The sequence below is a fragment of the Protopterus annectens genome, chromosome 15.part0, assembly GCF_019279795.1.
Source record: "Protopterus annectens isolate FY-2018-M chromosome 15.part0, PAN1.0, whole genome shotgun sequence".
Lineage (NCBI taxonomy): Eukaryota > Metazoa > Chordata > Ceratodontiformes > Protopteridae > Protopterus > Protopterus annectens.
The window spans coordinates 667,931,278-667,954,141 of record NC_056749.1 but is presented as its reverse complement, the minus strand read 5'-3'; the positions used below and the strand labels follow the sequence as shown (position 1 = coordinate 667,954,141).

General features: G+C 41.5%; 1 protein-coding gene across 1 annotated transcript in view; it reads right to left on the bottom strand.

Moving 5' to 3' along the window:
- Positions 1 to 22,864, bottom strand: part of SYTL4 (synaptotagmin like 4) — a 975,777-nt gene that overhangs the window by 192,781 nt on the left and 760,132 nt on the right. Inside the window, exon 12 of the mRNA XM_044057514.1 lies at positions 19,303 to 19,405. Coding sequence (XP_043913449.1) covers positions 19,303 to 19,405 — 103 coding nt within the window. The remainder of the gene's footprint in view (positions 1 to 19,302; positions 19,406 to 22,864) is intronic.

Here is a 22,864-nt window from a genome sequence, read left to right as displayed (position 1 = left end):
CAGGTTTTTCCAGCTGAATGAGAGGGCATCCACTTTCCTTGCTTGTGGATGGTAACTCCTTGTGCAGAATTTCTGTAGCTGACAGTTCATTGGGGATGCAAACAGATCTATATCCGGGCTCCACCATTTTTGTGTTATCATTCTGAATATTTGTGGATTCAATTCCAATTTGTGGGGATCCATGATGTTTCTGCTTAAGTAGTCTGCCAGTGTGTTTTTCTCTCCTGGCAGGAATTGTGCTTGCAGATGAACTTGGTAGTCTAGAGCTGTGTTCCACAAGGTCATGACTTGTCTGCAGAGGGCGTAGGAGTGTGTGCCCCCTTGCTTGTTTATGTACCACATAACTGTGGTGTTGTCTGTGTTTATCAGTAGTTGTCCTGGATGCAGCAGGTCCTTGAAAGCTATAAGGGCATTTTGTACAGCTAGCATCTCTTTTTGATTGATGTGAAGATGCCTTTGTTCTGTGGGCCACTCGCCCTGAATACATTTTCCTGCCATGTGTGCTCCCCAGGCGTAATCCAATGCATCTGTTGTCAGTGTTTGCCTGGCTGTGGGTTGAATAAAAGGCTGTCCCTTGTTGAGGTGACAAGCTTGAGCCCACCATCGAAACTCCTGTCGTAGGCAAGGAATTATTGGTATAACTGTTTCTAAACTTTGACAGTGTTGAAACCATACACTCTTTAGGTACCATTGCAGTTTCCTCATATGCAGTCTGGCATATGGAATTAGTAGTATGCAAGATGCCATGTAATCCAAGGCCTGCAGAATTTTTCTTGCAGGGAATTGAGTTTTTGTTGCCATCAATTGAAAGTATTGAGTCAGTTGTCCTTGCTTGTCTGGCATGAGATAAGCCATCTGGGCAGTTGTGTTCAAGCTGGCACCCAGGAATATTATCTCTTGTGAGGGCACTAGTTTTGATGTCTTTTCGTATATTGTGTACCCCAGGCAACTTAACTTTTTTACGAATGCCATATGCTGTAGATGAATGTCTTTGCTCCCTGCTTGAATCAGACAATCGTCCAGGTATGGATAAATTTGAATTCCTTTTTGTCTGCAAAATGCAATTACTGGTGCCAGGCACTTTGTGAAGACCCTGAGCGCAGTAGATAAGCCAAAGGGCAGTGCAGAGAATTGATAGTGCATTGAACCAGCTATGAATCTGAGGTATCTTCTGCAGTTTTGTCTGATAGGGACATGCAGGTATGCCTCCTTGAGGTCCAAGGTCACGAGCCAAGCTTTCTTGCCCAGCATGGGAAGAAGCTGCTGCAGTGTCAACATTTTGAATTTCGGAACATCCAGGTAATTGTTTAGAGAAGAAAGATCCAGAATGGGCCTCCAGGGCTTTGTCCTTTCTGGGAACCAGAAACAGTCTTGAGTAAAATCCTTGTCCTTGCTCCTGTGGTGGTACCTTTTGAATAGCTCTCATGTCCATGAGTGCTGTAATTTGTTTTTGAGCCTCTGCCCATTGATTTGGTGGCAGATGTGGCATTCCTTTTAACCTTGGCAGAGTGTGAAAGTGGAACTTGTAACCTTGAGATACAATGTTGAGAACCCATTTATCTTTGGTGATCCAATGCCAATTGTGATAGAAAAGTGCCAGTTTTCCTCCTAAGGGGGCTGCCAAGAGAAAGCTGTTTGGCAGCTGTAGTGGGAAGTCATTGAGGCTGTTTTTTGTATGGTTGGGGCCTGTCTTCCCCTTCTTTCTGGCCTGGTGCACCCCATTGTCGAGGCCTGTAAGGACCTTGTGGTTTTCCTCTACCCCTTGGATGTCTGTATCTGCCTCTTTGAGGTCTGTCTGTAACTGGAAAGGACCAATTCTTTGTTGGCCAATTTCTGCTAAATTGAGGAGGCTGAACCTGTAAGAAATCCTTCACAGTTTGCATAGATTTTGCCTTATCCTCCATCTTCTTTAATACCTCTTCTGCCTTAAATCCAAATAACACATCCCGCTGCAAAGGTGCATCCAATAATTTTGCTTTAACCTGATCTGGTAAGGTATGTTCTTTTAACCAAGCATGTCTTCTAATGAGCGAGCCTGTAACTGCTGCTCTACAGGAGGCCTCTAAAGAATCAAAACCACATTGCCAAGTATGTTTTCCCACTTGTTCAGCTGCATGCAATAAATCCTGCATTTCTTTGAAATTAGGAGGATCTGAATCTGGAAGCATTTTTTGTTTCAACTGAGACATCAAAAATTGCTGATATTTTAGCATGTGAAACTGGCAATTTAAAGGTCACATTGCTAAAGTTGCAGACGTGTATACTTTCTTTCCCCATCTGTCTAATGCTCTGGAATCTCTGTCAGAGAGAACTGGGTTTTTTGCTGATGAGGCCTTAATCCCTTTGGGTCCCTGAGAAATAGTTTCAGGGTCAGCAACAGGACTTTTATACAGAAATTTGTGAGAGTCAGGGACTAATATCTATCAGGTTTAACTGGGGCTGGAGGTAAGGAGTCAAGATTTAAGTTGGATTCAGTATACACATCATCCACAATATCTAACACTGGCGGAATAGCAAGGGGTCTGTGTTGAGGTAATTAAAGGAAGTATCTGAGCCTTTTCTTGGATTCTGAGTAATCCTGGCCTTCCCAATGGAAATGCTCCCTCATGGTATGTAAGGTTTCCCCAAAGGAGTAGTCTTCAGGTGGAGAGGCTGATGGAATTGATTCCTCAGCATCAGAATCCTCATAAGGGGGTAAAAAATATCCTAGGTCTGAGGATGAATCTGAGGAAATGGACACCTGGTCGGAGGATACATAGTCTGCATCCTGTCTGGGCCTTTTATCAGGTGGTGGGTGGGACCCCCTGATCAGGGTGATTAGGTCTTCGGCCATTTTGAGCATTGTTTTCTTAGGCAATGAGGCCTGTCCTGGAGAATGCTGAATTTGTTTCTTTGTTTTTAAGGGGGGCTCAGACTTAGCAGAGGGTTTAATGCTTAACTGAGTAGGTCTGAAAACACCCTCTGAAGCTGTGGATTGCTCAGCTACTTCGGTTCCCTCTGAAGGGTGAGTTTCGGTAGGCTGAAAAACTTGAGCGTCCAAAGGCCCAGCCAGCTCCACGTGGGAGTCGGAGACGGCCTGTGGTTCTGCAGAGGCGGTCGTCAGGGGCTGCGAAGGCGCCTCACTGAAAACCGGAGAACCGGTGACCGGCCTAGAAGAGGCCTCGTCATCAAATTTGGGCCTCGGATGCCTGTCCGACGGCATGGTGTAATTGAATTTTCTGCCAAAATAATGTCGGGCAAAATCAAACCAATGTTTAATAGTAGCTTGTTAAACCTAGCACAAAACTGACAACCAGTGACGTCGTGGTCTGGGCCTAGGCATGGGATACAACAGGAATGGAAATCCTTATGAGGTATTTGCTTCCCACAAGAAATACAGTTATTAACTTTTACTGACATCGGTCTGAGGCAAGCCAACAGGGTACATCGGTCTTAGTTTCCCCAACAGGGTACTTAGCTTTGTAGAAGACTTTGGTTCTGGATGCGGAATGAAAATCTCAGGAGTCGGCCGACCGGCACTTGCAAACTGCTTTTGCTTCGGGCACCGCGTGGCAAGAAAGACTGAAGAAAATGGCGTCGGCTGCATCTTATATACCCCTGTCGCACTGACGTCAGGGAGGAGGCAACAGCAACAGATGCCGGACCAAGACTTTGGAACTCAGGCCGACTGAGGAACCACCTGACGGCAGGGTAACCCAAGTGTAATGACTGCAGCAGTGTAACATGATGAACATCTACACAGCATACATCCCCCTCAGCAGCTTCACAGTTAACAATTTGGTTTATGTGGACATTTCAAATACAGCCTTAATCTCCTGCCCCTTGGTAGCTGAAATGGGCATCCATGCCACTTTGGGGAAATGTTGTGCTCTACCTCCTCCTGACATGACAGTGCTCCTCCATGCATATGCCATGAGGTTCTGATACTGGCTAGAGATTATCAAGCCCAAGTCCCACTTCTTGCATGCAAGCTTTAATCTCTATTACAGTAGATGGCCAAATAGAAGTACCATCGCCTCCTCTCCCCAGGATGTGTGAGACAAAGGCCATGCATTACCTGATGTTTATTTACATATTTATTTATGGTCCAGGCTGGATCTCTGCCTATCAGCTGGCTGGCGTCACTCCTGCTGCTTCAATACTACTCTCCCAGGTTGGAGGCTGCTTGTAGGAAGAGCAAGTGAAAAGCAACATGCACCTTCGTATTATCCCCTTGTTTAGGGACTGCTAGTGGGGTGGGAGAGTGACATCCCCAGAAGAGTACAGCAGCAGCTGCAGCATTATATCTCTTCTTGCAGTCCTACCTCCCTCTCTCCACCAACATACAAGTAACAGCAGCAGCAGCGAGTATGTGTCCCCATCCTTGGGCATGGATAGCAGTCACACTTTCCCTCTCCCCCACCCCTCCCAAGCTCAGCATCTCTCTCTCTAAGCTTTGGTTTCTACCGAAGCCATTAAAGGGATGCCCATCACTTTTCCACCCACCCATGACAGGCAAGTCCATTCACCTTGCCTCAGCATCAAGTAGAAGGGACGTGAATCAAACTGGTGTGACTAGGCTGTAATCAATACTTTATCCTTCAATTCCCCTGATAAGTTCAAGTTAGCTGAAATACAGTCATTTGACCACTTATCTGCCAGCCTTTTCAGGAGCGAAAATGCACAATATTTAGACAATTCATGGTTACACCAAATACATGTCAAAAGAACTGTAACATTTTTAGACAATTATACAATATTGAAAGTCTATGTAATTACAAATAATTTTTAATTTCATGGAGAAATGTCTTAGAGACCAAGTAAATCACAAAAACAAGCATTCTGTGGAGAAATGTCTGAGGCACAACATATATGTCCTGGCATCATTTGTCCAATGATATACTTAATCACTGCTCTGTATGTGCTGGTTATGCTGCACATTTCATAAAACAAGATCCTCAAGGAAATATCAGTCAGCAGACTAGTCTTCTGCAGAAATCTCCTCTCTCCATTAGACAGCACTCTGGCACACAATTTTTACCAGTTCACATTGCATTTGCATCTCTCCATTCTATGTTGTCCTGGGATGGGATGGGATGAAACTAAGCACAGCTAAGACGGTGGTAATGGCAGTAAACTGGGGAAATCAGAAGAAGCTGAGAATAGAAATAGAAGGGAAGACAGTGGAACAGGTAAACAGCTTCAAGTATCTGGGAGGGGTGGTTGAGGAGAAGGGAAGTCTGAATGAAGAGATCAAAGCTACAATCAGAGGGGCTGCAGCCAAATGGCATGGAGTGTCAGGTGTAGTCTATGACAGAAGAATGCCAAAGAAGCTGAAAAGTAAGGTATACAGGAAAGTGGTATGACCAGTACTACTGTATGGTACAGAAACCTGTACAGTAAAGGCAGAACAGTTGAAGAAGCTAGAGGTGATGGAAATGAAGTGCCTGAGAATGGCAGTAGGATCCACACTGTAGGACAGATGAAGAAATGAAGAAATAAGAGCAGAAGCCAAAGTAGCTCCAATTGCAGAAAAGATCAAAGAGAACAGATTACAGTGGTTTGGGCATGTGCAGAAAAGTAGAAGACAATCTGGTGAGGAAGATTTGGGACAGACAGGAAGAAGGTAAGAGGAAGAGACGGCATCCAACAAAGAGGTGGATGGACTGTGTGAAAAAAAGATCTGCGACAGTCAGGTATGAGTGTTGAAGAAGGCAGGAGTGTAGCACTGAATCGAGAGAGTTGGTGACAGTTAATATGATACCCTGACCCCATATAGAAAACAAAAATGGGAAAAAGAGGGCTGATGATGATGATTCTATGTTGTCCTCACCATTGCTCCACTGCACTCATCAATGTAGGATGATCAATAAACCATTAGTAAGGTCCAATCAAGGGGGGCAACATGACTAACAAAAAATGGAAAGCAACACCAGAACTGTAAGAAAAAAATTACTAGCTGAAGAAAGCTGAGTGAGTTGTTGCGCTGTTAACTGATATTCCTCTATAAAGAATAGTTGTGTAAAAATCTTACCATAACCACAGATGTCCTTCTCTTCCATGTTGCAGTATTCCAAACTCTTGGTTTATACTCTGCTTGCTACCCGAATGTCTGGCCAGTACACAAAAGCCATTAGTCACTGCTAGGCATGTGGGACAGCTGATGTTGGCCTAGGGAGTGTGGGCCATAAAAGTGACGTCTGCACATACCTTTCCTCAGAACTTTAACACCCCAGTCGGACCTCTGTCCCAGGATAGCTGTACAAGTCCTGTGCCATCCCAGAAGGAACAGTTTAGATGGAAAAAGGGGGGAAGAAGGGTGAGAATGAATACTGCAACATAGAAGAGAAGGACATCAATAGTTATGGTAAGATTTTACACAACTATTCTATGTCCTTCTATTCTCATGTTGCAGTATTCCAAACTTTTGGGTGAGTGCCAAAGCTCACAGGGAACAAGGGGGGTGGTATGGAACTGTTTTCCATGAAGCATGAAGGATTGCCCTAACAAACCCTGCTCTGGATATGGAGATGTGATCCAACTTGTAGTCTTTGGTGAAGGCATGGACAGATATCCATGTAGCAGCCTCCAGAATGGATGCAGTGTCCACTCCTTTGAAGGTGGCCCCTGATGAAGCCATGGCTCTAGTGGAGTGGGCCTTAATTTTGGACTTGAGCTGTTTCCCATGCAATGTGTAGCAGAAGGAAATAGCGCTGAAATTCCAAGCAGAAATGGACTGTTTTGTCACCACCTTTCCCAGAGCTCTGGGGTGAAAGAGACAATCAGTTGCTCTGATTTCCTAATGGCCTTACTCTTTTCAAGGTAAAATCTCAGTTGTCTGTGAACAACAAGAGAATGTAAGAATCTCTCACTGTCATTGTGGGAGTGTGGCAAAAAATGGGCAGATGGATACCCTGATTTAAGGATAGCTCATTGACCACCTTGGGCATAAAGGAAGGGTTGGTCCTTAGGGTCACTCTATTCTTGTGGAAGATGAGGAATGGAGGAGTTGCTATGAGGGCCTGGATCTCTGAAACTTTTCTGGCTGATGTGAGGGCCATGAGGAGTAAAGTTTTCCACGTACAACGTTTCAGGGATGCCTTAGAACCTGGTTCAAAGAAGGCAACAGTGAGATTCTCTAAAACATAATTTAGATCCCATGGAGGTGAAACTGGCCTCCTGGGGGGCCTGAGGTGTAGTACTCCCTTAAGGAATAACTTTGGAGGGAGACGGACAGCTAGAGGAGGATCACGAGGCAGACAGGCCGAAATAACAGCAAGGTGTGCTTGAACAGAGGAATATGCCAACCCTGCTTGCAAGAGTTTACACACACAGACAGCACTAAGGGGACCTCACTTTGAAATGGGTCTAGCTGTCTTTGTAGACACCACAAGCAGAATCTCTTCCATTTTGACAAATAAGATCTCCTAGTGTTAGGTTTCCTGGCTTCCTGCAGGACTGTTAGTGCATCCTCAGTGTAAAGGTGTCTAGAAGGGATCAAAATTCCATCACCTGCAGGGTTAGATTCAGAGATTCCAGATAAGGATAGATTAGGGATCCCTTGTCCGGTGTGAGAAGGTCCACTCTGTGAGGTAACTTGTGATGACTGCCCTGGCTAAATGCAGAAAGAGGGGGATCCAATGCTGTCTGCCCCTAGCTAAATGCAGAAAGAGGGGGAATCAATGTTCTCTTGGCCAAAAGGGAGTCACCAGCAACAGTTTTGGTTTGTCCTGCTCTATCTTCAGCAGGACTTTTTGAAGTAAAGGGAAGTGGGGGGTGGGATACATATAGAAACAACCCTTCCATGAGACTAAAAAGACATCCGTTGTGCTTACTAACTAACTGGGAAGCTTGCTGCAAAACAGTTGTAACTGTCTGTTGAGAGGGGAGGCAAACAGATCTATTTGTGGTGTACCCCCACCTGTGGACAAGGTACAGGAACACATCCCTGTGAAACATCCATTCAGGGGATTGTGACATAGACCTGCTCAAGGTGCCTGCCTGAATGTTCTGAGCTGAAGGGATGTAAACTGCCTGCAGGGAGACTTTGTGTTGGGCTGCCAGGTCCCAGGCTTGGAGAGCAAGTCTGAAAAGCAAATGAGATCTGGTTCCTCCCTGTTCGTTCACATATCATAGAACTATAGTGTTGTCTGTGAAAAATTTCAGGGGACCGTGTTTTAGAGCATTAAGTACGGCTGTCAGGGCAAATAGGATAGCACTCATTTTCCTAATGTTGATGTTTTCCTGCCTGAAGGTGTGTGACCAGGTACCCTGCACTTTCAGGTTGCCCAAAGTAGCCCCCAAGCCCAGATCTGAGGCATCTGTGTACACTTCCTTGACTGCTGCAAGGGGCTGTAATGGATGCCCTGGGGTGAGTGTGACTTGGTTCAACCACCACAGAATCTCCTTCCTTAGGCAAGGAAGGAATAGGATGCCAAAGTCCAAGGGGTGTGAGAGTTGGGTCCATGTGGACTTCAGGTAGAGTCTTGCCAGAGGCAGCATTGGTATAGTGGAAGCCATATGACCCAGAAGTCTGAGATACTGTCTGGCTGTCCAAGAAGTAGCTTTGACAAAGGAGGACACATATTGCCTCAGGGTTTCCACTTTTTGGGGTGTAAGGAATGCCCTCATGACCTCTTCCCTTATCCTGCAGATTAGTAAAACTTGGTCCTGGGAAGAACTCTGGTTAGACTTGGGGAAGTTTATGTTGAACCCCAGTGCCTGCAGGATTGGATGACTTGGTGGAGTTGGGTCTGTAGGGATCTGGAGTATTCTGCCTGAATCGGGGGTCATCCAGGTATGGGAAAATTTGAATCTCTTGGACCTTGCAAAAGCAACAACTGGAGCCAGACACTTGGTGAAGACCCTTGGAGCAGTAGAGTCTCCAAAGGGCAAGGCCAAGAACTGAAAATGTATGGAACCAACATCAAAACTTAAATATTACCTGTAGTTGGACCTTATAGGGATATGGAGGTAGGCATCCTTTATGTCCAAGGTGGCTAGAAATCCCTGAGGTATCAGTAAAGGAAAAAGGGTCTGAAGGGTAAACATATGAAAGGTGGTTCCCTTAAGAAAAGATTGAGATGAGAGAGATCCAGGATAGGTCTTCAAGGTCCATCCTTCCTGGGAACTAGGAAGAGTCTGGAATAGAATCCCTTTCCTTTTTCTGCCAGAGGAACCGGCTGTATGATTCCTTGTGAAAGGAGGCTGTCTATGACTGACTGGAAAAGTGGAAGTTGATTTTTGGGTGGCTGGAGAATGCCCCTGGGAGAGATAAAAAGGACCCACCTGTCTGAGTAGATGTTTTGCCAAACTGGAAGACAGTGAGAGAGCCTCAGAGACAGACGAATGGAGTCTGAGGGGGTGGCAGTGAAGGCAGGAAGTCGCAGGCTACCTGCCCTGTCCTGAAAGGGAGGGTTCTAGGCAGGAGATTGAGCAGGCTTAGAAGGGGTCTGATGTTTCCAAGTGCCCTTTCTTGTCCTGGCATGCGGAGCTGGGCAGGAGTATCTCCTCATGAACTGGGTCTTTGAGGGACAGTTCCTATGAAATTTGGGTATAGGAGAGACAAACATGTGTTTTAAATCTTTTGCTGAAGGGCCTTAAATAGCTCAGCCACTTTAGATCCAAAAAGAACAGAATTATCCAGGAGTGCATCCAGTAATTTGGCCCTAATACCATCAGGTAAAGGTTGTAGCCTTAACCATGAGTATCTTAAGGACTGAAGAAGAGGCTGCAGATCTGGAAGAGGCTTCTGTAGCATCACAGTTGTATCTAACTGAATGTCTAGTAACTTGAGAAAACAGGGAAATTATACTGGAGATTTGAGCCTTGGAAGGTGAGCTAAAAAGCTTGGTGGCCTGGGTCAAAACAGCTAAGGCATATTTAGACATATGCATCTGGTAATTCACTGCCCTTCTTGCCAAGGTGCTCCAAGGCCTTACTGTCCTTGTCTGTAGGACAGAGGTGGAGGGAAGTAGCTTGGATGACTTGTCTGCTAAAACTGAGACAGTGGCAGGGTCAGCAACAGGGCATTTTATCAAAATATTGCCTCTTCAGGGACTTTGTAAAATCTATCAGGCCTTTTAGAGTGCAGGTGGTTGTGAATCAGGACTGAGAGGCAGCATTAAAAGCATCCAAGAAAGCCAGTAACACTGGAGGAATTGCATTAGAAGCAGGGCTTTCCATCCACAGTAGCTCATAGTATCTTTTTTGGACCTCTGACATTTCAGAAAAGTCCCACTGAAAATGTTAACTCATTTTAGAAATTGTCTCCCCAATGGTGAGGTTGTCTCCTAGGGAGATTCATCTTCTGGAGAAGCATACCTAAGAGGAGAAGACATCTGAGAAACATAGTAGAGAGACTCCTCCAAAGAGGAGTTTGAGGAGTCCTCAACTTCAGGTTGGATAATTTCCTTAGCCTGAGGCATGGGACTGACAGGAGGAGGTCCAGCCTATGGGGAAACGGGCATGGCAGGCCTTAGGGCCATAAAGGCATTAAAAAGGCTCTGTGAGAAAGCCTGCCAATCAGGTTGGCTTTCAGCAGGAGGGGAGAGATGTTTTGTTTTGTGTTTCTTTTTAAGTGAAGGCCTAGAAGGCGTAGGCCCTAGGGAAGGCCTAGTCTAAGAGAAAGGCCTAGAGTCTGTTAGCTGGGAATCAGCAGATGCAGTAGAAGGGCCTGTGTGGGCAGCTGTAAGAACCTGAGGTTCCCCCTCATCATTGGCAGGTGACATCTGCAAGCCCTCCCCAGACATGTCTTCTGCCCTGGGTCCTGTGGCCTCCCGAGGGGTACCCAATATACTTGTAATGGCAGACTCTGAACGTTCCTCTATGCGAATGCTGGCCACAGGCGGGACATCTGGTGGTTGTGGGGATCTGACGACTGCACCTGCACTTTCCCTTCCTGGATAACATGCAACCTAAAAAGACATACAGTGACAAAAAGGAATAAGAAAGAGCCCCAACAGGGTACTTATCTTAGAAACTTTAAGATCTGATGGTGTAGACAGCACAAAGGGCTGACGTTCGACTGGCAGCAGAGAAATTCTATGGAAAGGTACGTGCAGACATCACTTTTATGGCCGACGCTCCCTAGGCTAACATCAGACATCCCATGTACCTAGCAGTAACTGCAAGTTTTTGTATATTGGCCAGATGTTTGGGTAGCAAGTGGAGGATAACCCAAGAGTTTGGAAAACTGCAACATGAGAACAGAAGAATATCGTGGGATAACAAGTACAATGTAATTAATCTACACTCTTCATGTTTCAGTTAGTGGCTACTTTCTCCAAGCCAAGCCCTAAGCTACTAATTCTAATGGAATGTGGAAAGCAACTCACAAAAAGCTGCTGAGGACTTGCCACTTGGAACCTGAACAGGTCCTGCACTGCACAGCCAGAGCTAGATCATCTGGAGCTTTGGGTACTTCCCCAAACTGCTCCCCATGCCAAATTTGAGGACAAAGCAAAAAAGGAAAATAAAAGGTATTAGGAAAATAAAAGTATTCTCAAACTCCACTGTAAACTAATTGTATCAAGTTCCTTGTTATGGTTACTAAGACGCCGAGTTCCTACTACAACCGCACATGCAACATCACCATTCATTTATGAAGTCATGATATCACTTGACTTCTTAAAATGAATGCCAGCACTGCAACAGCACCCCATCGGCAACTGCTGATCACACCCCCTAACAGCGTATGCCCAGGACAGCCATCCCTTTACCAAACCCTAGTTATGGCTTTGCTACAATGAATGTCAAAGCTGCAAAGCTTCACTACAGTACAAGTAGTCACTCAAATCCCAGCACTGCAAATTTTGTACTAAAGTCTAAAGCTGGAAGATGAAACAGCAAATGTCACAGTTGAATGAGCTGTCATGTAACTTGAAAGTACAGCAATCAGCGATTAGGTCATTTAGACATTTACTGCTTCTTGATGTGGTTATTTTGGGTATCTTCAGCAAAGGAGACAAAAAGCTGCTTTACATTACATAAAACAGCAGCATGAAAAATATAATGCACGAGTGCTCATCTGACAAACACTCTGCTAATAAACAATGCTTCACTTGGATTAGATTTAAAGAGGAAATAAAGTGGGAAGAGCATACATTGCCTTACAGCACATTCAAAAATCACACTTGACAAAACTTCAGGATCAGTTTTAAGAGAAATCTCTCCTGACAAGTAACTACAAAAGCATCTTTAAACTACAATACCCGAAAGCTAAGAAACTTGTATGGCCGACTTGACATGACTCCAAAAAATAAAGATGTCTTCTAAAATAATGGAGAGATGAACAGGAATTCAAATCTTCAAAAAGGTTTCAGTTCTGACGTCTTCAAATTAAAATTCCAGACTGCTACTGGTAGCTTGGTAGGGTAAAAGTGCATGTAACACCTAAACGGATTAAAGTTCTCCCTTCTAGTGATGCACTGAAAGCTAAATCACCTGAAAGATGAACCTTAACAGTAGAAAACTGAAGATCTGCCCTGGACAAGGGAAGCACATATCTAAACTACTCTGATCTTACAGAAAAACTTTAAATCTTACATCACTGGCCATAAAAGGAAAGTGATTACGTTAAGATGAATAAGCAACTCTAGTTGATTGTTACAAGCAAGAAAAAAACTGACAATGTTAAATCTCAGAGCCTGAAACACGGCAACAGCTAAAATCTCAGGTGGGATGCAGAGATAAAACTTTTAACATCTTCAGTTATGCAGACAAAGTGTGCCCTGGGGAAAAAGTTGGATAGGTTTAACACTAGCATGTAAAGGAAAGGGAGCCAAATCTGGCATCTCTAGATGAAAGTCTAAGAATCTTCGCTTATGATCCTCTGAATGAAAGAGGAGAACTAAAAATAAAGGAACACCCTATTCATGAAGGAAGCATTCAAGCAAAAAGCCTCATGATTTGGCTTTTTAGACAAAATATTTGGATTTCAGTCTTATGCAAACAGTTCTACTTCTGGAATAACTCACTACCTCAAAACACATGGGACTAGACCAAAGGATTTACCATTCTTAACCTTGAGCAGCAGCCTGAGTGACTGTATCAACTGAGATCTTCTACTGATCTGAACCACATCAGGCAAATAAGGACAGGCTGTTATCTGTCTTCTAGATCCTCAGTTGAGTCTCCAGAACAACAACAGGATACATTGTCCATTTATCTGAACAGTTTTATTCAGGTAAGGAAAAGTCTACGACATGAATACTGCCAGAAGCACAGGCTTAATATGTACCTTCTGATGGGAGCTGACCAAGCCTTCTGTGCCAACACGATGTTCTATAACAAAGTGCATGTGCGTCCACAGTTAGGATACCCGGAGGTCTGGGAAGAAAATAAAACATCTTAATGACAGGTTTGGGGGCAATGACTACACGAGAAGAACTCTCTCCTGGTACTAACAGTTGAAACAATTCATCTGTAAACTTGTTGCACCGTCTCACAAAGTGGACTGTAGGAACTGCCACAGTCATTAGGCCCAGCATCAACACGAACATACATGTGATAGCCACTGGGGACTGAGAATAAAATGGTTGTGATTCAGTAATGCCACAGTCATGTCCACAAGGAGGAAGACTGCTGTCCAGAATGACATACAGGAAAGTAGTAAGGTGTGTGGACATTAAAATAAACTTCAGGAAGTTCATAATTATTTGGAGATTCCGAAAGATGTAAAATTCTATCTATGACCTTCTGCTGCTGGCTATGTCAACAGCTAGTTGTTCAGGAAAAAAGTATATTTTCTGCCATTAAGATATGCTGCAAAAGAAGCAAGATGCACTTGATAAAGCTAAGAGCTGGTATTTCTTGGAGAAAAGTTTTCCCACTGACTTAAAATCTAAAAACTTCATGTACCCAGTTACCCAGTATACAGAAGATAATCACCGTACATGTCACCCACTCAGATCTAGTCATCTCTGTGCAGTACAGGCATTGAGGTATACATAAACACTATTTTCAGGCCTTTAAGGCCCGTACCCCTATGAACAGCCTAAACACTAATTTCTTCTGGACCACAGACAATCTGAAAATAAATCTTCCCTCATGCAGGGTGGAATTGGTTTCAATGAATCCTTAAAAGAAAAGATGTTGCACCTACTGCAAAAATAGGTCTGGGTACTATGTGATTATTAGGGGGGGTTGAGCCCCTGGAATGATTATAAACTTTATGGAGTGCTCCTATTTTAGAGTACGTATAACCAAGGCTCCCTGGATATAGAAAATAGGTGAGGGATAGAATCAAAACATTATGCCCAATCTGAGATCTGGGTATGTAGCCTTTTGACATTAAAGATCATTTGATAAACAAACAGGTCTGGAACCTCACTTGGGCGAGTTGCCTTCAAATGTTACTGAATAATTTCTGGATCTGTTGTACTACCACCCTCTTTAAAACAAATTGGGGGTGCAGAGTCTTCTCGATGCTGTACCTTTCAATCTTTAAGCAACTCTAACCTGCTTACTAAGCAGTTTAATGCTAGTAGAAAGAACATTCTGTAGCTCCACAGTATATACTACAGGCAGTCTGAAGGCATCTAACAATTTATACCAATTCCAATTCTGTCTGCCCTTGTTTAACAATTAGCAGCACTGAATGCTGACCTCAACGTCTAATGATATGCCTCAGCACAACTTACTGACATCTCCAGAAATCTGTCTTTAGCCTGTAAATCAGAGAGACACTGAAAGAGTTCCTTTCATTTTTTCTTAAGCTTTCTGCAGTACCTACTGCAATGTACACTGGAAGGTATGTGGCTGCATAATTCTACCTGCCCAACACAGATGTTTGACATCTTTGCCCTGTAACAATTCACTTAAACAGTGAGGTGCTCACTGCTGTGCGTGCAATGGAACTAACACTGCCAAGAGAGTGGTCAGGTTCTGGTACAGAAAAAAAAAATTACTGTAAGGGTTGAGGATGCTTTTGGAATGGATATCAAGAAGACAATCAGAATGGCTGCACATTGAGTAACATCTTAATTCTCTCTCTTTCAGCGTGAGAACAGAATCTTAGCAGAGAAAGTCGGTGGACCTAGATTTCTAGGTGAATTTCAGTAACTGGCTAGTCAGTGCACTGCCTGGATGCCAGAAAAAAAAGCAATACAGAGGACCTGAAGGCAAATCAGCTACAAAAGGTGACGAAAAAACACTGACTGAAAAGTACTGCAGCTGTTCAGCAAAAAGCAGTGCAAACTCCAGACATGAATTCCAGTAACCTACAGGAAAGTATAATACGACTACTCACAGACCTAATTAAAATAAACAAAACACTGATGGAGGATATTAATTCAAACAATAAAACAATGGAAAAAAATGGAAGAAGCTTTAAACAAACATTCAGGTGAGGTCATAAAAACTGCAAAAATGAGAGGATGAAATGATGAAAAGGGACATTATTGAGTATGAGACTGCTCAAGAAGAGATGTTTCAAAAAATAATAGAAGACAGGGCACTTAGGGAAAACCTGTGGTTTTCTGCTATAACACAGAAGCTGGAAAGAACAGACTGTATTAATTTTATGAAAGCAAAAATAAACAACTGGACTGGTACTCCACAACAGAAATTGTGAACTGAAAGGGCACACTGTGTGCATACTCCAAACCTGGCCATGAGAAAGGAAGCTAGACCGTTAGCAGTAAAGATGCAATCTTACCAGCAGAAGGAGTAGATTCTGACAAACCTGTGGCAGACGGACAAAGTTCTAACAATGTGAGACAGCAGATTGTTTTTGGAAAATCTCTACTCATTGTGCACCAGGCAGAACATGAGTAAATTTATTTCATTATTCAGGGAATGTTGAGAAGAAGACATGAGATTCAAACTGCTGCACCTAGCTATCTTCAAAATATTTTTCCCTGGAAGGACAAAAATCATTTTTTGATAAAGTACATGCTAAGGATGTAATACAAACATTTGTTCAACAAAAAGTGAGCTGTGAAACAGGAGATTCTGCTTTTTGTTCTTTTGGTAATAAAGACCACAGAGAGACTTGCGCCAGTGAAACCATTTTACAATGTTTCAATGGAAAATGCTGGAGAGAAGGAAAAAACACAACACTCAACTAAAACAATCAAGAGTACACTGGAAATGAAGCAGAGACAGGATATGGGAAATGAAGATGAACAGGAATAAAACAAGTAACTTGGAAAGTGACAAATGTGGAATTACAATAATAATTATATTTGTGAAACATGATAGAAAAAGAAATCTGGAAATATTGGACTTTCATGGACTTTGTTAAACTTGTAGGGGAAGTATATGCCCTATTCCATGTCATTAATGTTTGGAAAAATACTTGAGAGAGGAGGAGGAGGAAGGAGAAAGTTAAATGCAAGTACAACAAAATGTTTTATTAATGGTGCTATTTTAATATTGCATGATTTTCTTTGCATGTTATAAACTTTTCTCAGTTATTTTTAACTGTAATGGGGATACTAATGTAAATAGGTGTGCCTGTCTTTTTTTTCGTTCTTCCTTCTCTTTCTCCTTGTTCAGTTTTAAGAAATGTAGGCACTGTAATTAAAAAAAACTTGTTAAAAGAGCAACTTGGAGATAATGTTCTCTGAAAGCATTCAAGTGTTATCCCAGCTGAGACAGCTATAAAGATAAGAAAAAATGAGACAGCACTTAGTAAAAACACAAGCTGCACCATGTGCCTTAGCATGAATAACCTTTATTTTAGGTTAACTCAAGTTTGTCAGTCTGGAACATTTATTCCTATTAGGAGGGTAAAACTTCAATATCTGAAGATGTACATAGCTGTGTGTGTTATTAATTTAATAGGTTTTAGGGGATATTGGGGGTGTGTTTGCTTTTTTTTGTTTAAGGGTTTTTAATAAAACAAAAAGTTTTGTAAGAAGTGACATAGGCTCAAATGGATATGACAAGAAACAACAGTATACAAAGATTCACCTTAATTTGTTCCAAAATGCCAAACTGGAATTTGGTGAAAGACCGGCAAACTTTAGATTGTTTATATAATGCATTATTCTCATTGCCTTTACTGATGTCATAACTGTGTTCATAAATACGTTTACGCAGGTTGTGCTCGGCCTTGCCCACATAGTATGTGGGACATCCATCACATTTGGCCAAATATACTACTATTTTCGTAGAACAATTGCCCCTACAAATATACTTTAGGCTGTATATCCTCAATTTAAATCCATTATCTATTGGCATTTTGGAACAAATTAAGGTGAATCCTAGTGGAGGGGACATTAAAACTTTTTGGAGAGTAAAGAATTGAGGTGACAACTTAGGTTGCAGGCAACATCTCCTCCAGGTCTTTATGAAAACACCTCTATTAAACCAATTTTGCAAATGAGAGTTGCCCGATTTTAACTAGCTTTAGTCCGAGGTGCATTTATTATTTTAAGTGGGTTGGATCACGTTTTAAACTGATGTTTAATTTGTTTCAAATATTTACTGTATTTTTTGGTAAGCCCTTCAGAGAACTGGTACTTGTAGGATCAGTGTTTCTAATTTAATTTCCCTCCAATCAGTTAATCAAACGCAGTGACGTTCTGTGGAGTATATTTATTTGCATGCATAGTATGGTTGTTCATTCTGAAGAAGTCCCGATGGTGGCAGGATGAAAGCACTCAATATTTGTTTATGTTTTGTTTATATTATATATTAAATAGCATTTACTTTTATCATTGATGGTGTGGAAATACCTGGCTAGTCCCATTTATTTCATTTCTAAATACCTGGCTAGTTCCATTTATTTCATTTCTTAGACTTTAAAAGATTCCCTGCAGACTACTGTATCAGAGACACTGGGAGAAAAAACTGGCATAACTAGGGGAAATTATTTTTCTGAGATATGATACAGAATCAGAATTGACTAGACATGGTAAGGACTTGCTGAGTCTAATTAAGATGGCTTCCAAAAAGCAATGAGTAGAAAATGGAAATGAAAGACTAACTGGACTGAAAATAGTAACAGAGATAAAGCAACTAGTATTAGAATCTTTGGAAAAGGGTAGGAGCAAATTACATAGGAAAAAATGGGAATTGTGAGAGCAATACATACAGGAGATGAATGAGGTTTAAAAGAAGACAGGATTTGAAGAAGCTATGTATTGTTTGACGATGACTGGGTAGATTATAAGTGAGGTATAATGTTTACAAGTAAAAGTATGTCAATATGATCTATGATGTAAAATACTTGCAGCTGAGACTATGTCAATATGACTCATTTTCATTCATATAAATGCAAGTGATAACTTTATAAAGATGCTTCTTGTTAAAAAAGAAGACAATATTCACAACCCACAAGAGAAACAGTATGATGCAGGATCATCAATCACCGGTACTGCCATTAATTACCATGCCCGATAATGCAGTGTGCCTCATGAGATGCACAGTATCTATGATGAAATGATCCATTGAGATAAAGATCCAATATTCTATCATCTCCTTACCTCTTCTCCTCCATGGTAACCCAAATGCTTACGTAACATCCAACAAAGTTGAATCCTCTGCTTTTGAAGGCATATGCTGGTATGAGTATAATGGAACAAAAGAGGTTTGGCAGGGGACAGGCATCCTCAAACTCTGTCTCCATCCATGTAGGCCATACTCAATGTATATGATGAGAGGAAAAGGATCCAGAATTACACTGAAGAAAGCGTATCTTATGGGTCTATAATCTGAATGAGGATGGCGTGCGCCTTGTGGCTGCTTTAATAAAATAAATAGTACTGTTCTAAAACATCAATAATCGCAAGTAATTTGGTGCCCCATCTTCTTCTTTTAGTCCATCTGCTGTTCCATCTATCCAAAGAATTCAGGTCCACCTAATCGAAGCAATACATAGGGAAAATACAGCCCATATATGACATCACGTTAGTTTTGCGGCTGGCAATGTATTCTTTTCTTGACAAAGATGAATGGACGAACAAAGTACTGTTTTCTAAAAGTTTAACTTTTCACTGATGAGCCACTATGTTGATTGACACAGGAGGTTGTACAGACTATGCACAATTTGGAATTCCCTACAAAACAGTACCTGTGAATGCTAAGGACAGTTCCTTTGGTGTACTTATTCTGAGAGAGTAAACTATTGACAGAAAAATCTTATGCCAGTCTGCTGTGCTATCATCTTCTGTGGGTTCAGATATCCAGGGCATTTGAGAAATTATTAACCCCCCCCTCCCCCCAGGTTAGAAAGCTACTGATGAAATAAATGTGTGCAATTTGCAGACAAAAACAACACAAGCTGCATATTCAACACAACCAGTTTAAAAATTGGATGCTGATGCATAGTGAATATCTTACACAAAAGAGCTGAGTGTAGTCCTCCTATCTTACCGTGAGAGTTTCATTGAAGATGGGGTTGACTGTGCTACGTTTGATAGAGGTCTTCCGCTTTCCTTGGCGAGATTTGTCAGGCAGGAGATAAGACTTCACATATCTTAAAAAAGAACAGAAAATAAGACATCTTAACAAATTAAACAATTTCACATTTCATCAGGGGAGATGCATAAAGTAACCTGACCCTGTTTCACCACTTTGCCATGCCCAGACAGGATATGAACTTGAAGACAGGATTGACTGTGCTACATCTGGTAGACTTCTGCCTTCCAGCGGAGATTTGTCAGACAACAGATAAGCCTGCAATTCTAAAAGTGTGTTTGTGCGTATATGTTGGGAGTGGGAGGATTTAGATGTTAAATCGATGTCCCATCTGCCTGAGTTGGTGGTAGTTCAAGGAGATGCACTTATCAAAAAATGTGGAGGCTCCCCATTCCTGTGCTGTATACAGATTTTCACAGAATTTACAAAATACCTCTAAAAGAGCCTTTATTTTTCTAGTTACAGCCTTCCTTAGCTTGGCAAAACCCTTTCTATTTTCTGTTGTCTTAAGTCATTGTGCAAATATTTTTTGTGCTCTGGGGTTATCAAAAAATACTTAACAGCGACCTTTCTATACTTTTGCACATTATCCAAACACAACCATATTTTCCCTTTAGCATTTAACAATCGCTGCTCCTCTTGTTCCATCTGCAATGCTTTAACCTTTGATAATCCCTATAAATATTTCCTATTATTTCTTTCCCATATCTCTCTCTCTCTCTCATTTCTACCTTATTTTAAAATTTCAACTTCATTTTATCACACTCCTCAGCTATCCTTTCTGAAGAGGTTTGGATGTTCCCTAACAACTACTGAATCATTTCCAGTAACTGTTCCTTAAATTCCTCTCTTTTTAGTAAGTAGAAAAGCCCCAGTGTGTCATTTTTACTTAATTACCCTGCATATTTATGTTAGTCTTTACTGCTGCATGGTCTGAAATAGTTACTGCACATGTTTCTAAGCCATCAATTAAATACCCATGCTCTTGTTAAATAAAATTCCTTCCAATCTAACTCAGTTATTTCCCTTGCAGAATGATATGCAAATTCTGTCTGGTTCCTATTAGTAATTTCACATCTTCCATATTGAACATTCTGATACAGTTCCTCAGGAATCTGCTACATTTTCCTTTCTAGGTCCTCTGATACATTTTCTCTATCACATATCAAGCTCCACTAATTACCTCTCCCAAAATTCTCTTATGTTCCTTAATAGTTTTAGGTGGAATATAAATATGTCAGTATTATCTTCCTTTCCTGCCAATAATCCCTTACTGCCACAAATCTACCCTTGTAATCTTCCTTCTCCTCCTCTATCAGTATTGGAGCTCTGCTTACAAAGCTATTCACATTTGACCATCATATCGATATCACTTGCAAGTTTTCTACAGGAGTTTTTTTTTTTAAATATAGGTTTCCAGATAGCAACTTACATGCATGCATTATTGTTCGGCAGGCTGAACTTGTAAGCAACTGCAGCTTCTAGTTTCTGTTTAAACTTGTGTGCCATTTTCAAAGACTTCATTTCAATTAAAACATTCAAACAGCCAAAAACTTTGTACATTTTCATTTTAACCCCCTAATTTTTTTTTTTATTCACAACAAAAAAGCAAGCACAACTATAAACATTTTCCACTTAGGAAAATTACTCCTCCATATTTGGGCAAATGCCCCAGATAGATAGCTGCATCCACAGGTTTTACACATTCTAAAGTAGGGTTCAATCATGCTGACAGTGCACGTCAGAGCCTGTACTCCATTTTGTACCCATACCAACCTTTCTTGTCCAATCTCAACTTCCCTCCCAGATCTGAAAACCAACCTGCATGCTATCACGTAACTGAACTGCAGCCTTAAGAAAAAGTGCCCTGGCTCTCATGGAATGGATTTTGCACTGTTGATCACAGCCTTCATTTATTATTTTTACTGAGCTACCTGTCACTTCTTGTTTCTTCATAAAGACCTCAAAGTTCACGGTTTAGTCATTTTGTTTTTAGTGCCTATACTGAATTATCACTTAAGATACAGGCAACATACATTTCTATAAAAGAAAAAACATATTAACATGTTCCCAGTTATGATCTTTTGTATAACTATCATTACTCCAACTTTATACTTGTCAAGTCCTGCCTTCCTTTAAACCTCACACCTCCTCCATCAAGACATTATTCTGCATGTATTGTTTCCACACATTTTCTACTTTTTAATGTAATTTGCTCCTACCATTTTCTAAAGATTCCACCTCCAGTTCTTTTACCTGTGTTACAATATTCAATACTTCAAATTCATTCCCATTTTCTAAGTAATTGCTTTTTTGGGAGACACTAGAATTAAAATTAACAAGACCTTACTATGTTGTAGGTAAATTCAGACCCTGTATTCCAGCTAAAAAAAAAAAAGAAAAATCCATAATTACACTTACTTGCTTGCTTACCCAGTATTTCTGAAGAGTACTCTGTAGGAAAATGTTAAAGTCGGCCAATTCATTACACTCCCAAAACGTATGTCCCCAGTTACCCCTTTTCTTCCTCATTATACCACCACCATTTGCAGTCTACCTGAGGAAATATTCTTTGGAGTCTACCTGGGGTATAAAATTACCTATGCAAAGACTTCCATGCAGAAATCCCAAAGCTTCTAGAGTTTGCTGCATATTTGGGAGCCATACATATATCCTCCCCATTGATTCCTTGTGAATACTTATCCAGGCTGTCTTCCCAATCTTTTCTAACCTCTTACGATTGATTCCTATAGTTATAGTGCAATATTTTATATGCCCTACTAAATATCCCTTTTTTAACAGCAGTTTCTGTTTTTGATTCAACTAGAAACCTCTACCAGAGCAGAACTTCCACTTAGGATTTCTCTATCACTTATTCTTTGCCTATACTCGGATATCAATCCAATAGGGAAGAAGTCTCTAGCCTGCAGTTCAAATGTCCTTTTTGGCCTCTTCCCATTCTATTATTACCTTTCCCTCTCTAGATATTTGTTCCCCATACCTTGGTTTCTTTGCCAGTTTTCTCCAGTAAATTCCAGCCCCATCTTGCTTGTTCTCTGCACCTCATATGAATCAGCAACATCTCCTTTTTCCATTCTCATGTTGGCTTAGTTCTTAGAATACTTTCTGCTATAGCTACTGCTACAAAGAAAGACCTAGGAGTAGATGCAGTGTCTAGACTAATGTTTGAACTGTGCTTTAATCTGTAACCCTTCAATCACTGTTGCATTTACTATGCTGTAACTGCATAAGTATATGACTTTTTTGTCAAGGTTCTGCTTCCTAACCCTTTGTCCTAGTTTCTCCTACTTCCCTACCGTACTTTTAATGACTTGCTTACCTCTCCCTATACCTTACCTCTCTATCTTTCCTCCTCTCCTTTTTTTTCTCCCTCTGAATTTCTTAAATGCAAGCACACACTCATTACATTTAACCTTTGTCTGTCCCCTACCAATTCTACGTTACTATTTAGCGGTTTTCTTCTTTTACTGGCCTAACATTAAAATAATTTTATTTT